Here is a 14,782-nt window from a genome sequence, read left to right on the forward strand (position 1 = left end):
CAGAGCCCTATCCTGGGCTGTGACAGCTTTCTGAACCAACTGGGGCAACCCAGTACCTTTCACAAACCCATGCTCAGATAACGAGTTACATCTCTGAGGATATCTAACAGCTATTCAACATAAAAGACGAGGCAAGGAACAGAAGAGGTAATAAATTAAACACAGAGATACACAAACCCTAACACAAAGCCGATAACAGAGGCAGTAAAACAGACTAGAACTCGGAAGACGTTGATCGATGGGTCACTGCAGGAACCACCGTGTGTAACCTTGAGGAAGTTCAACCAGAAACTTTGGAACCGATAAGACAAACACAAAATTATTGTGGGTTATCAGACTGAGTCTAATACAAATGAGCAAACTTCTGGTGGGATGTCTGAGGGGGACTGAGAGACCACGCAAAACTTACTGGGGGACATTTTCACTACTGCAGGAACAGGGAAAAACATCTTGAGCGCGTTAGTGGAAAGATCAAAGATGGTGAAAGAGAGAGGTCAAGGCAGCTCAGGGTGGAACAGGCATGTGGAAAGAGGGGCAGGAATTAAATGGCCCAGTTTTGTGTAAGGAGACCTTTGATCCACACACGTGTCTGGCTGAGTCCTTCACTGGACCACCACAATCTATCTCAACTCCCTTGTAAAATCTATTCCTCACTCTTTTCTCAGGCRTGCTCTCTATTCCCTGTATGCATTATACACCACCAGACTTCAAGCCAAGTTGGCAGCTAGGACAAAATATCCAAAGCTGGACACTGGAGGGAACAGGAGTGTGTGGGCCCATTACCAGAGACCCCACTCCAGAGCAAGAGGTCTTCTCCTGGGCAGCTGTGCTTAGTAAGAGGGTGGGGGCTGTTGGTGCTGTCCGTGTTTAGGGTCATGGACATCCTTCTAACCATGTTGCGCTGCTTGTGGTCAGCCACACACAAAGTAAGGCTGGACATGCATGCACCTCTCAGGAATGTGGTGGGACACAGAAAGGGCATAAGGGTCTGATCCTTCCCTTCACCTCATTTGGTTAAACAGAAACTGTGCTATTAAAGGAGAAGCAGCATGTTGTCTGGCTGTTCAATTTTCCCCAGACACTTTTAAGACAGAAAAATGTATGCCTGAAGGAGGAAGGTGGATCCCAATGTTGCTTCATCTAGCATAGTTTTGTTATGGCACAACAGTGGGAAATTAAGTACCAGGCCCTTCTAGAAAACGCAGGTGACAACAAAGTTCATCTATCTCAGACGCTCAGCAAGGCTGTTTCCTCCTTCACTGCCCACGAAGGAATAAAAATTGCCCTTGTTTTAATAAATGTTTAGAGTTGTGGAGTGAGCACTCAATGAAACAGAAGGATGAAGGTAGAAGCTCTCTTTCATTTCACATACATCCATATCATTAGGTTTAGTTCTAAAATAAATCCCCTTCCCCATAACAACTAGAACCTACCCAAACACACAAGACCGACCCACAGAGACACCCTTGGGAAGAAGTAGAAAAGACCAAAGCTCTCCTCCCAGCCTTGCCGAGTGATCTATTGCAAGTCTTATTATCTGTCTTGCAGGAAAGCGGAAAAGTGATTTTTAGTTCCTTGGAGAGGGATATAAAGCCTTTCTCAGTAAATACTTGGAGCTGTCCAGCTTCTTCCACATCAAGTACTGCCAAAAATCCAGTACATTTTCAGCTTACGGTATTAAGGACATGCCCCAGCTTCTTAAAAAGAAATTACTAAAGGAAAAGGAGACCATTCCGCCAACTCCAGCATCTCTTTTATCAACCTCCAGTTCACCAGATTCTGCTGAAATGTCCCTAGATTGGAATGTCAGTATTATTCCCATTTGGGGGGGGTGGRGGTGGCAGGAAATCACCTGTTTGAACTAGAACTTGGCTTTATCTGCAGGCAATTGAAGCAGTCACATTCTAAGAAACTACAACACATTTTAATAAAAACTGTTTCTTTCATCTTTGCATTGGACTTCACTGCAACATAAAACTTCCTTGTGCCAATCCACAGGTGAGAATCCACATTCTTAGACACACAAACTGGTAGTTGCTCAGGGTCAACAAGTCATCCGCACAGCAACATTAAACTCTTTAGCCATCATTTTCTTCAAGCAAACTGGTAGAAAACTGCTGTGTTAACGTCTAAGACTATCATAAAAGTCAAACACACTGCTTAACTGTTAGTTATATGATTTAACAGGGATGTTTACTGCCTTTTTTTTCCAGTGCTTCAGTAATTTCAGGGTAATTAAGGCAAACAAGATAGGACATCCCTGCAGAGCTGCCTGTCTTCTCCCTATTTTCACATTAACTTCAGTTTTCCTCGTACTTTTCTTCCCCATATAATCTGTTAAAAAGAATTTACAAACTATTTGCTCATTAACACAGGGTGATGAGTAATGATACAGAATTTATTAAACTAAAAAAATAAATCTTTAGTATTTACACTAAGTTTCAGGCCATAAGAGTCCTAAAAAAATAAATAAGCCATTAGGACAATTTTAAGACACAGAAGAAAACATATTAAAGCTGTGACACATATACACACACATATAAATAAGCCAATATTTATTGCATTTATATGTTAAGAGATAATAGTTTTGAAGTCAGTCAAGACAGGTACCTTTAAAAGAATGAACAAAATTAAATCAAATGGCTTTTATTACAAATAAATACTGTGCGAGTATATTGACTTATTTCCATTTTATGGTTGGCCTACAATAAGCTAAAGAGGTACCTCTAATTATAATTTATAACTTGAAAGGCATTTTTCTTTAAAAAGCAGCAAACAGGAAATGTTTAAACTGTGTCAAAGCCTTTGATGAATCTTTACAACCGCTCATAAAAGCTCATCCTGCTTAAAATAATATTGATTTTTCATTTATTTTCCTAGATACTAGAAGATTTATGTTTCATCTGATCAGGATCAAAAGCCTTCCCCCTCCTGATCACTGGGATTAAATCAGCAATGTCATTTTACATGTTTAAAAACTGCTGCTGCTAAAAGGGAGATGTAAGAGCGGAGCAATGCAGATGATAGAGACCTTAGAATAAAGCCCCCCCCAAGATCCCCGTCTCTCTCCCTCTCCGCATTTGCTGCGGAGCAGCTGTGCCRCACACAGATCCACATGAATGAAAATATTAAGGCGAGAAACCACCCACTTAGTTTATTTTCCATATGACTTTCCTGTAATTATTTTGTAAACCGTTCACACAACAATATATAAAAACATCTGCAAAAACAGGTAATTAATGTGTCAAGCCAAACTAATGCATTTTTTATGGTGTCCATGCTTCGTCAACTGTAATTATAACTCTTTTTAAGCAAATGATGATGTGTTTGTTGCAATGTGCAAGTGGTTATTTTAGATGCTCTGTTTACTACTACTGCAAACAGAATATAAAAACTCCGCAGCTACTTTATTGCACGTATAAGCCTTCATCTACACAAGCAGAATGCTCCCTCATTTTCCAAAGGCTTTGCCTTTTTGGGGAAAAAAGAAAAGGAAAAAAAAAAAAAAAGAGAGAGAAAAGGAAAAAAAAGGAAAATAAGACTTAAAACGAAAATTGGCTTTGGAAGGGCTGACCAGGCCACCCACTAACCACTGTAACAGGAGCCAGGATATTAAAACAGCAGCCAACGATTTAAAATTTGTTCTTTAATTTTTATTTCTAAGGATGATTCAGCTATAATGTTTTTCTAATGTAACGTGTTCCTTACAATGTGCAAATGATCTTGAAAGTTTGATAGAAGCCACAGATATCCGAATTCTGCTGCTCCTGAGCTYATCTTTGACTCGCCTGCTTGCTTTCCCAAAGGACCACTGGTTCAAGTGAGAAGGACAGAGAAGAAACTGTTCCTACTGTATGTAAATAACAGCAGCACCTGGGAAAGCAGCAAGATTATAAAGAGTTTTCTACTCACACTATTGTGGCTCTTCGGAAGGGCACATATCTTTCAAAAATTAAGTACCCCAATATTGAGGTGCTAAGTAACAGCTCMCTTGGCTGCTTATTCAACTGCCAGCTCAGCTACAACTGTATCACACAGGAAAATGATTTACGCTGAAATGTTAGCAGCAAAAAGCTAGTGAAAGGGGACCACGTACAATAAACACAGCAACAGCGACCAGACCTGTGAGATAAGAACCGCAGAGAAACCAGTGCGGAGAAGCGCTCCCCAGCTTGCTCCATGCGGAGCTCAGCGGTAGGTTAACGCTTCTCTGCGGATACAGGGCGCAATGAAGTCACCCGGACTTGTGGGACGGCGAGAAACAAAGAGCTCCAGGCACCACTTGCCGCTGCCATGTGGTGATGTGGAGCACCACAGGTTCACAACCCCCAGGAGGTAGGAGCCACGCGGGATGCTACAGCAGGAGTCTTCCTTCTTCCCTCCCTCGCTCCGTGCGTGACCACTGCCCGGCCCCAGGGCGCAGGACAGGCTCCCTGGGGAAGGGCCGCCCGGCCCCTGCACCTCGGTGCTTCCCACCGTACCCACTGCTTCGCCTGCTCCAAGGTATTTCCACGGAGCGGGCAAGACTGAAGGCAGCCCGACTTTTCCCAGCTCTCCGTAACCTCCTCATTCCCAGTCTTCCCGCTTTTCTCTCATTCTTACTAAAAATACATGTGGGCTGCCTTTGTCTAAGAGCACATCAGAAGGGACGTGCTTCAGGAAGGCCTGTCCTCGGGCCGAGCAAGGAACTTGCCGGAGACTGCCTGTTGTGCCAGCCCTAAACTCCGTGCACTTAACAATTTAAACAGTAAAACTTTCTCTAAATACTGAAATCTTCAATGACACATTTATAATTGCCAAATCTAATAGCTATAATACCATTTTTTATTTTTAAAAGTTTCTTTATCTTCTTCACAGTCTTCCTGCACATATCACCCAGCTGGACTGCAGAATTTTTCAAAGAATCGCTCTCTATAAAAATGCAAGGGAGTAAGCCTTAAAAGATTTATTTCTTCTCACAATGAAAAGAGGTTTAGCAGCACCTTCCTTATTAGTGGGTAGCCCAGCTGTTATTTTTGCCTAATTGGTTCAAGAGGACCTCTGTTCTTCTTAGGGCAAACACTTCTTACATCATGGGAAGCAGCCTCCTTTGTCCACAGCAGCCAAACAAAAGCTCGGGCACACGGCAAGGGACAATGCGGCTCAGGCCCGCACGAATCGGTGACCACTCCGGGCACAGCTTTGTAACCCCGACGCTTCAGAAAAGGGAAGAGCCGCTGCTTTAGGAACGGGCCCCCACAAACTTTGGCAGCAGAGTGGGCAAGCTTTTATTTTCAACCAATTACAGGAGCGAAACGCAGCGGATGCTGGGGTAGTTGGACACCTCGGGATCCGGGAAAGAGCTTTCAGCAGCAGGGAGCACTCTGGAATGGCAAAATAAGCCCGCGAGCTGGTCACCTCTAGTATGCTGTAACGTAAATTAGTGATTTACATTGCAGAGGGAGCCAGTTACACCAAATATTAAGATATAACCCCAAGATTAAGATCACTGTGGTAAATTTTTTTTTTTTTTTTTTTTTTTAGGATGAGGAAGATGACTTCAAACAGCACCCAGCCACAAATTGTGGACTAATCAGAAATGACTGAGATGCACGACATTCCTCACACCTATTCTTTCCCGCCTTTTGAAGGCTCAGGACAGTACTGCACTCCAAACAAGAGAAGCAACTCTAAGATGAAACCACACATGCTGAGGAAGCAACGCATGACAGTGAGCGGGCACCTATGAATCCTCCTCCTAACTTTTGAGCATCTTTATAACAATTATATCTATATTTTTATACACACGCCTCCTTCAATGCAGGCTGCTCTAGACACACGCAGATACTCAGTTTCTGTGGAGTCAGCAACTCTGCATCCTGCAGCAAACCTAAGGCTTAAGATTTTTACATCACCTACCTAAATATCTCTCTGGAGAAAATAAACAAATAAATAAAACACAAGCCACCAGCACAAGAGAGAGGAAATACATTGCCAAACTTCCCTGTAGTCTCCCTCCTTAACTAAGGGAGCAGTCTGACTAAGAATGAGCAGCTACAAATACTATCTGCTTCAGGGCAGAGGATGCCCAGGGACACAGACACCTACCCCTGAAATTAGAAGTTATTTTGTTTGCAGATTAAAATATGGCAAAATGAAGAACAACTTCACTAGGGGAGTGAGGGGAAGGGAATCATGACATTGTCCTCATAGTCTCATGGTAGAGCACCTATCTCAGATCTTTATGACATATATATTTATATATATATATGTTGCGCTAATATATATCAATTGTGCTAATATACAGATACATAGAGTATACTATAACATATAGATATTTATTAGCACGACCCGTATGTTCTTTTTATGCACCTTTATGGAGTACTGCAGGAAATACTGTATTTGCACTGCTCAGAGGAGGAGAAGGGTCACTGATGGCCTGAAACCCCAAAACTGAAAAGCCAGCAGCAAGAGGCGTCTCGGAGAGGCTGCAGAGCACCCTGCACAAGCTCCTTAGCAGCAGCCCAACAAAAAGCTGCCATAAAGACAATCCCAAATATCTTRGAAAGGTCACATAAATCAAGCCAGYAAAACCAGCTGTTCTTCCATGACATAGTTAACAGATWTTTTTTTTWAAGCCCATCTTGTCACATACTTACTTGTTCCTTAGCAGTCMCATTATGTACTGCAGAGTCATCTCTGCATCCTTCATGACTCGCTGCTTACAGTCATTGCTACGAGTCCCCTGTACGTGTAGGGCAAGGCTCTATGCTAGCCAGAAGATAGCCCTTTATCACAATAGCCCACAATAGCCCTTTATCAGCCCCTCTGCACACAGAAATCTTAAGGTCTAAAGAAGACTTTGCCTTGAATATTTATTTATATACAAGAATGTGGCTGTCCTTGCATGTTAACAGACTTTGCCTTTATTAGGAGGTGTCATGTTTTGCTGCTCCTCTGTGATGAGGTGTATACCCCCAGTCCTCCTGCATAGAGAATGGCTTTACTCAGGGTAATCCATCCCATATTCTGTGGGATGATCTTATGGCACAAGTCTGCTCTGAAGCTCTCTACAGTGGCCTTGGAAGTCAACACACACCAGTCAGAAGCAGTTCACAGCTCACACTAACACAGGGTTTAGCATCACTGGGAGTACAGTGTGATTATAACATACACAAGCAAACTACAATTTTAAACATCCTTTCTTAACCTGGTAACTAGTCAACAGAAAAGCCCTTCCCAGACACCTAAGCTACTGAAACAGGGCCTACAAGATCATGGCTGTACAAGGCACTAGAAGAGAGGCAGCACTGTATGGACAACCCTGTCCAAACAGGGCTTGATGCATCATCCCCTCTGTGTGTCCCAGCCCACGGAAACCCAGTGTCCTTCAGCTCTCCAACACAACCTTGACCACACAGCATCAGCACAAAGTTCCTCATTTGGATTCGGCCGACATCCAGCCAGGGGGCCCTAACACCCCTAGAAAGCCAGGTTTGCCACYTCCTCAAAAGCAGCTGTAATGAGACAGCTCTTGGGTAGCCACAGCCTCGCAGAGGATGCTGTTTAACTACCTAAGAGATTTCTACCTTACATATTATTCARTGGACCCAATTTAACAAGTGAAAGGAACACAAAATAACTATTTTGTTGCAACAGAAACAAGCTTCAGAAGCACCATTCAACCAAGAGGCAAAGGTGCTTTCACTCTGGAAGCCAGAAACAGCCGTGAAAGCCATGGCTCTTTCTCCCCCTTTCATGAAGCACCGTCTTTTGGGCTCCTTTTTGTAGCCCTGGCTTCATCAYAGGTTCAAATCAAATTCCTTCGTAATCCCAGGAATTAGATACAAGTCAGTTTGCTTTTGGTAATGTCCAGAAATATCATCTAATTGTCCAAAGTACTCTCACTATTTCACTGTAGATGCATYTCTGGGTTAAAAGTCAAAGTCATTTTATTGCGTTTTCTGTAATTTTTATTTCAGCTCTGTTTACTAGATAAACACAAAAATAACATAAAGTAGCATGGCACTGACTTCTGCAGGCTGCTTCCAAAGACACCCACAGCTTTTCTAGAAATCATAGACACCTAAAGCAAAAGACAGATACCTGGAAAATACAGGTTGTGGCTGCTAAGTTGGCTTAACAGGCAGCACATTCTTCAATCAAAGTACATGTTGCCCAGATCCTTAAAGGATCAACATTCACTGCACCCAACTGTAGCTGCTATGAAAACAAAGGCCCCAAATCTATCACAAGTTAAATGGATGGTCTCTGTGSAGGTGTTAACGCTTAACATGGAGCTTCATGTGCAATGCAGTAGCAATTAATGCACTTTTACTTGCTTAACCTTACGAATCAGATCTGGTACTTCTCTACTCAGCACAGACTGACCATATTGCTGAAAGGTCCCTGGCTCTCTTACGAAATGCTCCTGCTTTATCACATGCTGGAAGTTCCTGAAAACCAGCAATATACAAGCTGTCCATTTATACCAAAGATGGTATAAATGGACAACTTATAATAATGTCCATTTATACCAACCTATCCATTTATACCAAAGCTCATGTTGCCAGAACAGTTGGAGGTAGAAAAAAGAGCAGTGAACAAGTAGGGATTCCTTCCTTTACTCTTTTCCCTAATATCAGCCTCTCAATCTGTTTTTTTGTCCCCCAAACACGACACAAACCATGTTCTGCAGCACAGTGAGGGAAAGCACTAGCTCTGCACACCATACAGTTGGCTTGCAGACTAGAAGTTGGTGGCTTGCTATCAGTTAGTGTATTTTCCACCACTGGGCCTGAAGCAAGACATTGACCTCAAAGTGCTGTCACATGCCAATAAAACAAAGGAACAATTCTAGTTGTGAGTCAAGGTTTCTAGCAGTTAATATATTTACCTTCTAATACGTTTAAAAAGCTGAAAGATTTGAATTCCAGAAGGTTAAAGAATTGCCTGACCATTTTCTAATTCACTACCCCACAGCCCATTACAGACCTGCCTTCTAAAAGCTCTGGCCTTGCACACACTCAAATGCAAAAGGGGCAGCAGAATGGGTAGGTAGTCAGAGGAAAAAGGAAACAGGAGCTATTATTCCCTCTCACTGGATAAGAGAGGGATCTGTAATGAATCAAACTAAGAAACCTGAGGAATGGGTAGTTCAAGGGCTCTGCTCCCATGTCAAGAGCTTGCTCTGCTCCTGCCCGGTGCCAACATGTGACAGGGAGCACACACAGGGAGCAGAGTCAGGTCTAAGACGCTCACAGAGCAGATGTCCGGAGTGCAAGTTACACAACAGCCTCTCCGCACAGCCGGCCTTTACGTCACGGCCCACCAGGCTTCTTGGCAGGACCGTAAGCAGGGCATTAAGAGGTTCAGAATTCAAACACTACAAGAGGCAACAGAAGAAAATACACGGGTAGCTCACACGTGTATATTTAACAGCACCACATTTCTGAGAGCATATACCCAGAGGTAACAACCAAGTCAAGGCAGATGCTCCCTCGGTGTGAGCAAATGCAGCACGCTGCCTCCTCTGAGTACGTGCCACCCACTAAGAAAGGGATCAAAACTGAAAGGGCCCCGAATGCTCCGACTGCCTTTTCAGAAGCCAGCTACTTCAAACTGAACAAGTCTACAGAGTTGCAGTAATAAATTTACCCATACACGGTGTTGATAAGCCAGCCTTAAGGAATAAAAAGATCTCCTTGTAGCAAGCAAAAGGAGTGGCTGGCAAGAAGCTCGTCTCAGATAAGTGAAAAGCCCCTCCAAGTTGGTTATGTTCCAGAGGCAATTCCGAGGCAAGTTTCAAACAGACAAGTGACAAGGATTCTTCCGGGTTCCCTGCCTACATTTTCTGAGTTCAGGTTTTTAGTGTCTATTTCTATTTGCTTGGTGCCACCATGTGGCAAAAATATGTATTGCCACATTGCATGTATTGACATGCAAAAGCCACTTTCACTCCACTCTATATGAGAGTAAGATAAAACACTAATACCTGAAAGTGAAACACGGTGTAAACTATATATATTTATACACAGATGAGCTGATTTACACAAAATAGTCTGAAATCATCAGTTACAAGACCAGAAACATGCTTTAACAACTGCATCATCCTTATCTTCGAAAYAGGCATATTTTTGTGTGAAAACTCTAACTAGATGTATTTAATTAGCTACAGTGATTTCAGGCTTTTTATTACATAGGATATTGAATATTTATGTTTCAACATTAAACATGATTAAAAAAGTGACACATAGATTAAAAAGTGACACACAGATGCCTATAAGGAGTAAAAGTCTTGAATAACTAGAAAGTATTTGTGGTTGGAATCGGCCTGCTCACTATGAGGAGGACACCAGAACCTCCCTGCCAGCTTGTAGAAGCTCTAGAAATAACAGGACACAAGATGAATTGGATCTACCCAAATCCAGGAAAGAGCTCAGCAGAGGATGGACCATCCATTTCTTYTCCATTTCCACAGCCACAGAGGGTAATAGAGAGCAAGGAGAAAAAAAGAGAGCTGACTTGGACACAGGCTAGTTTGTATTTTCCCAAGGGATAAGACGCCRGGTGAAAAGCAATTCAGTTTGATTATTCTCTCCCTTGTGTTGTAAGGACTAAATGTCACAGGCTATCCAGAATGTGCAAGTGCCAGCTACACATCGTCATCCACAGAGGAAGCCCTATCTCTATAGGTACCACTACCACAAATGTGTTATAGCCTCCCACTGTAATGTCTGAGCCTCAGAGAAACAAACAGGGCTGAGTCACACACTGCTGAGACTCCTTGATATTCTGCCTGTGAGGCAGCAGGATGAGTAGCTAGTCAATGAAGAGTCCTTACAGGACAGGCTCCCCACTGCAACTAAGGGCTCTGCTCACCCTGGTTTAACAAGTTGAGCCAGTCCCTTACCATGCACGCAGGTGTAGCCCTCCACAGCTGTAGGGTAACATATTAGCATAAGGACATCACAGCTTCAAAAGCAACATGCTTACTGACAGTCTGCCAACACATTCACCATCAAGAGTGAAAAGCACATTGGTAACATGGGCAAGATGAGGTCCTACTAAAAAGCTACAACAAGCATCAACCAGCAACCCCACTGCTATCACTGGCCCCTGCTAAACCAGCTCAGCAGGTAACTTTAAGTCCTAGAACTGTTCAGTGTCTGCAGTGCAAAGGCCTCTRCATCTCTTGGTGCGTTAGCTCTGAAGCTCAGCTCTAGGGCAGCATAACACCTATGTGCCACATACTGGCAAATACAGCCAGGGTTCTAATCCTCCCTGTCYGATTTGTGCAGGACAACACACGGACACCGAGTTCCCTGCAGGAAAGAACAAACCCTTTCCTGTGCTTATTACTTCTAATCTCTTCTTGGACAAAATACAAATAAATGCAGCTATCACTCCTGATTCTCAAGAGCCAAAAGGTGAAAGAAGAAGAAAAAGAATAGTTCCTCAACTGACATTCCAACAAAGACTAAGAGGAATCCACAGGAGTTTGTAGCAAGTTGTACCCACGAAGCTAACAGCAGCTTTTGCAGACATACACTGACATATCAGGGAGTTCAGGGGGGGTTGTTTGTTTTTAATATGCTGTTCTCCTAAAGCAGTGTGGAGATGCAAGTTTGCATGTGTCTTTTAGCTAGRAAAAGAACAGGTCAGTGGAACATGCAAGAATCTGGGAGCCAARAATAGTTCTAATCCTGCTGCGATAGGAAAGTTAACCTGAGTCTGCCTCTCCCCATGCGTAAAATAGGGATAATTAATTCTCACTTAACCATGTAAATTAAATAATGTTTCAACAGTGCTGCAAGTGCCACATATTAATTAATGCCTAGGTATTAGGCATTGCCTATATAAAGGAGGGGAGACGAAAAAAAAAGTAGTGCTCTGCTACTTACCAGCAAGTCTGAGGTTATGCTGGAGTTTTGAGAGAGGAGATACCTGGCACTGAGAGGAGGAGCCCCTGCGTTATCATTCAGTCTGACAGAGAAACATCTCTCTCTCTCTCTCTCTCTCACACACACACACATATATGCACAGCAGCAATCAAGCACAGGAAAGCTGAGCACACACCATTCTGCCCATCACATCATTTCTGTGCAACACAGTTAAGCAGATGCTAACTGAGGAAATGCCATAACCAAATACTCATAACTAAAGATAAGGCAAACACAGTGAGAAGATGCATACCTTGAACCCCTTCCAGAAGCAGATCAACCCCCTTTCTATAAAAGCTGAAGGCAGTTTCATAATCTTCCTCCTCTTCCTTCTTCAAGGCCAGTTTTATCAATTCTCCTGCCTTCTCTAAGTAATCTTGTTTGCCAGGCTTGGGTTTTAAGCTTCCAGTAAACAAACCATGACTCTCCCTCTCGCCTTCAGTTTTGCTCCACTCCTGCTCAGATGCCACCACGCTTTGTGCTGGAGACTCGGACAAAACACCAACACCAAAGGCTCTCGTGGGGGAATTTTGGTTGGATGCCATTCCATCATCTAACTCAGCAAGAGAGTCTACGTCAACTGTCAGAGAGATCAGGTCACTGTCACTGGAGAGTCCTGAAAGTGTAAATCAGAAGAACATCCATAACTCTAGATTTCTTACACACCATAGCAGCCTCCAAGCTTCTTCATTACAACACCAGCTCCAATTCAAACTGTAAGACTAAACATCCTAACTTTCTTTTTTGAGCTTCCTGACATTTTGCACTCCATTTCCCTGTATGCAARCCTGTGTTAGAAACCCAGTTCTTGAGAACCTGAAGATGCATTGTTTTCAGTTAGCCACAAAATCCCCTGACCTTCCCTTCAGTGTAGCACTGGAAATGAGGGGACAAACAACTATGATATTAAACTTCCAAAGTCCACTTACTAATGGGTTGCAGGAAATTATGAGCCTCCCTGGGTGCATACTCTTAGAAAAGAGAATCGGGAGGAGTCAAATTACTATCACAAGAATCCCTACGTTCTGTTTTACAGTCAGCTTACTAGTTGGTAAGGCACAGCATCACAAATATATTGAATTGGGAGCTAGAATTCACACAGCAGTTACTGTTCACATCTATCATGATCACATAACCCAAGGCTACTCACAGCTAATGCGTACAGCTTACTTCTTTGGCAATACATGGTAAAATGAATTATCTCAAGTTTCAGTGAAAGASGTRAGCTAACGTATTTTATTTTGCATCTTCCATAAACTGAGAGCACACACACTTATTGCAAACTGGCAGTCAAAACCACAGCAACTTAGCAGTGATGTTCTTGCCTAAGCGGCAGAAAAGGCATTTCACATCTACACCACTTCATTCAGTAAGGATCAGCATCCACAAAGAGTGTTCACACATAATTATGACTTTATAATAATCTAAATGCTACAAGTGTAATAGAAGCAACACTCAGATCTCACCTCCACATTCCGATTGGCTGGTCAGTGTCACATCATCAAGCCCACTTAAATCCTTCCGAACTGAAAAGAACAAGAAGGACAAAAGTGTTGCTGACATCCTTTAGCATAACCGAATAGCTGTGCAATTAGCACCAAAAATAAAAGGACATGAACTACAGGTAAAAATACATAACGTTAAACTGCTCTCAGACTAGCTATCAGAGATCTTAATTCTGGTATCAAGCCATTACAATTGTAGCAGTGGTATTAGACTTGTCATTTCTTCTTGCCTTAGTTGATCAAAGCAAGACATGTACCCTGTCAACTTACCCAAACTCAACAGTAGTAACACTTTAAAACCCGTCTCTCACTGTTCTGATATTTACAACTAAGGAGACTTAAAACTGGAGAACCTGGAAAGCTGGGACCAACACCTACACACTAGGAAAAAAAATGCCAGTTTTCACTCTCAGAAATGTCATTCCAGGGTAGTATCCTGCATGAGACATATGGAATGAGCCATCAATTTGGCAATGCCACCTGGATATCAAGTAGCAGCTTGTCTTATCACCTTGGCACATGGACCCACTGAAGTAATAAACAAGTAGGCAACAACGTTCAAGACATTTAGCTGTTTGCATACAGAGAAAGGAAATTTTGAGCTAAAACCTGSTACAGGATTCCCTCTGTATTACCAGTTGAGTCAAGATGTTACCGCATCATCAGATAAAGCATCCTGGTTTATCTTTAAATTCTATGGGGCAGTAGCAAGGAGTTGACAAAGATTCAAAAAGATTCAAACTTCATTTTAGATTTTGCAGCTCCAGAGGTAAATGGATTTTGCAATTCATGAAAGGGAAGAAGGAAGGCATGCAACTTCCCACCAAGTGCAATAGAAAYGTCACTTTGCTAAAGCTAACAGCTTCTTTAAGGTGAATAAGAGGAAAAAGGAGACAAGAACGAAAACAGATAAGCAGCTGCTGACTTTCTATGAAAAAAGGGACAGTGATATTTCGTGACATAGACTGAGAGGAGGGGAGAAGATGAACAGAAGTTGATGCCCTTGATCTTGTAGGGGAACRAATATCAAGCAGAATGATTGAGAGAAAATACTAAGATAACTGCCTGTGTAGCTCTCAGCCCTATAAAAAGGAAGGCAACCTCATAACAGAAATTAGGGGGAAACCAGGAGACTCGTTAGTGTGTTAATGATGAGCTGCATGCCTGCCTGATATAGGGGCACAAGCATTGAATTTCGATGCTGAAGACTCAGTTTACAAAATAATGTCTAGAGAAGTCGCATGATTTTGTTGAGGAAAGATAAATTGCTAGTTAGGGACTATATAGGTGGAAGTACAACTGCTTGAGCATGTAAATAGTACAATTAAATGGAAAAGTCGGGGGGTTGCGAGAAGA

The 14,782-nt window shown here is 42.6% G+C and overlaps 1 protein-coding gene across 2 annotated transcripts in view; it reads right to left on the reverse strand.

Annotated features, from left to right (window-relative positions):
• Positions 1–14,782, reverse strand: part of RPS6KC1 (ribosomal protein S6 kinase C1) — a 77,921-nt gene that overhangs the window by 45,622 nt on the left and 17,517 nt on the right. For both annotated transcript variants that reach the window (XM_026048385.1, XM_026048384.1), the window contains exons 6-7: positions 13,388–13,447; positions 12,175–12,537 (exon numbers count right to left, since the gene is read on the reverse strand). In XM_026048385.1, coding sequence (XP_025904170.1) covers positions 12,175–12,537; positions 13,388–13,447 — 423 coding nt within the window. The remainder of the gene's footprint in view (positions 1–12,174; positions 12,538–13,387; positions 13,448–14,782) is intronic.

The sequence above is a fragment of the Nothoprocta perdicaria genome, unplaced genomic scaffold (genome assembly GCF_003342845.1).
Source record: "Nothoprocta perdicaria isolate Ctin4 unplaced genomic scaffold, notPer1 scaffold_54, whole genome shotgun sequence".
Classification (NCBI taxonomy): Eukaryota; Metazoa; Chordata; class Aves; order Tinamiformes; family Tinamidae; genus Nothoprocta; species Nothoprocta perdicaria.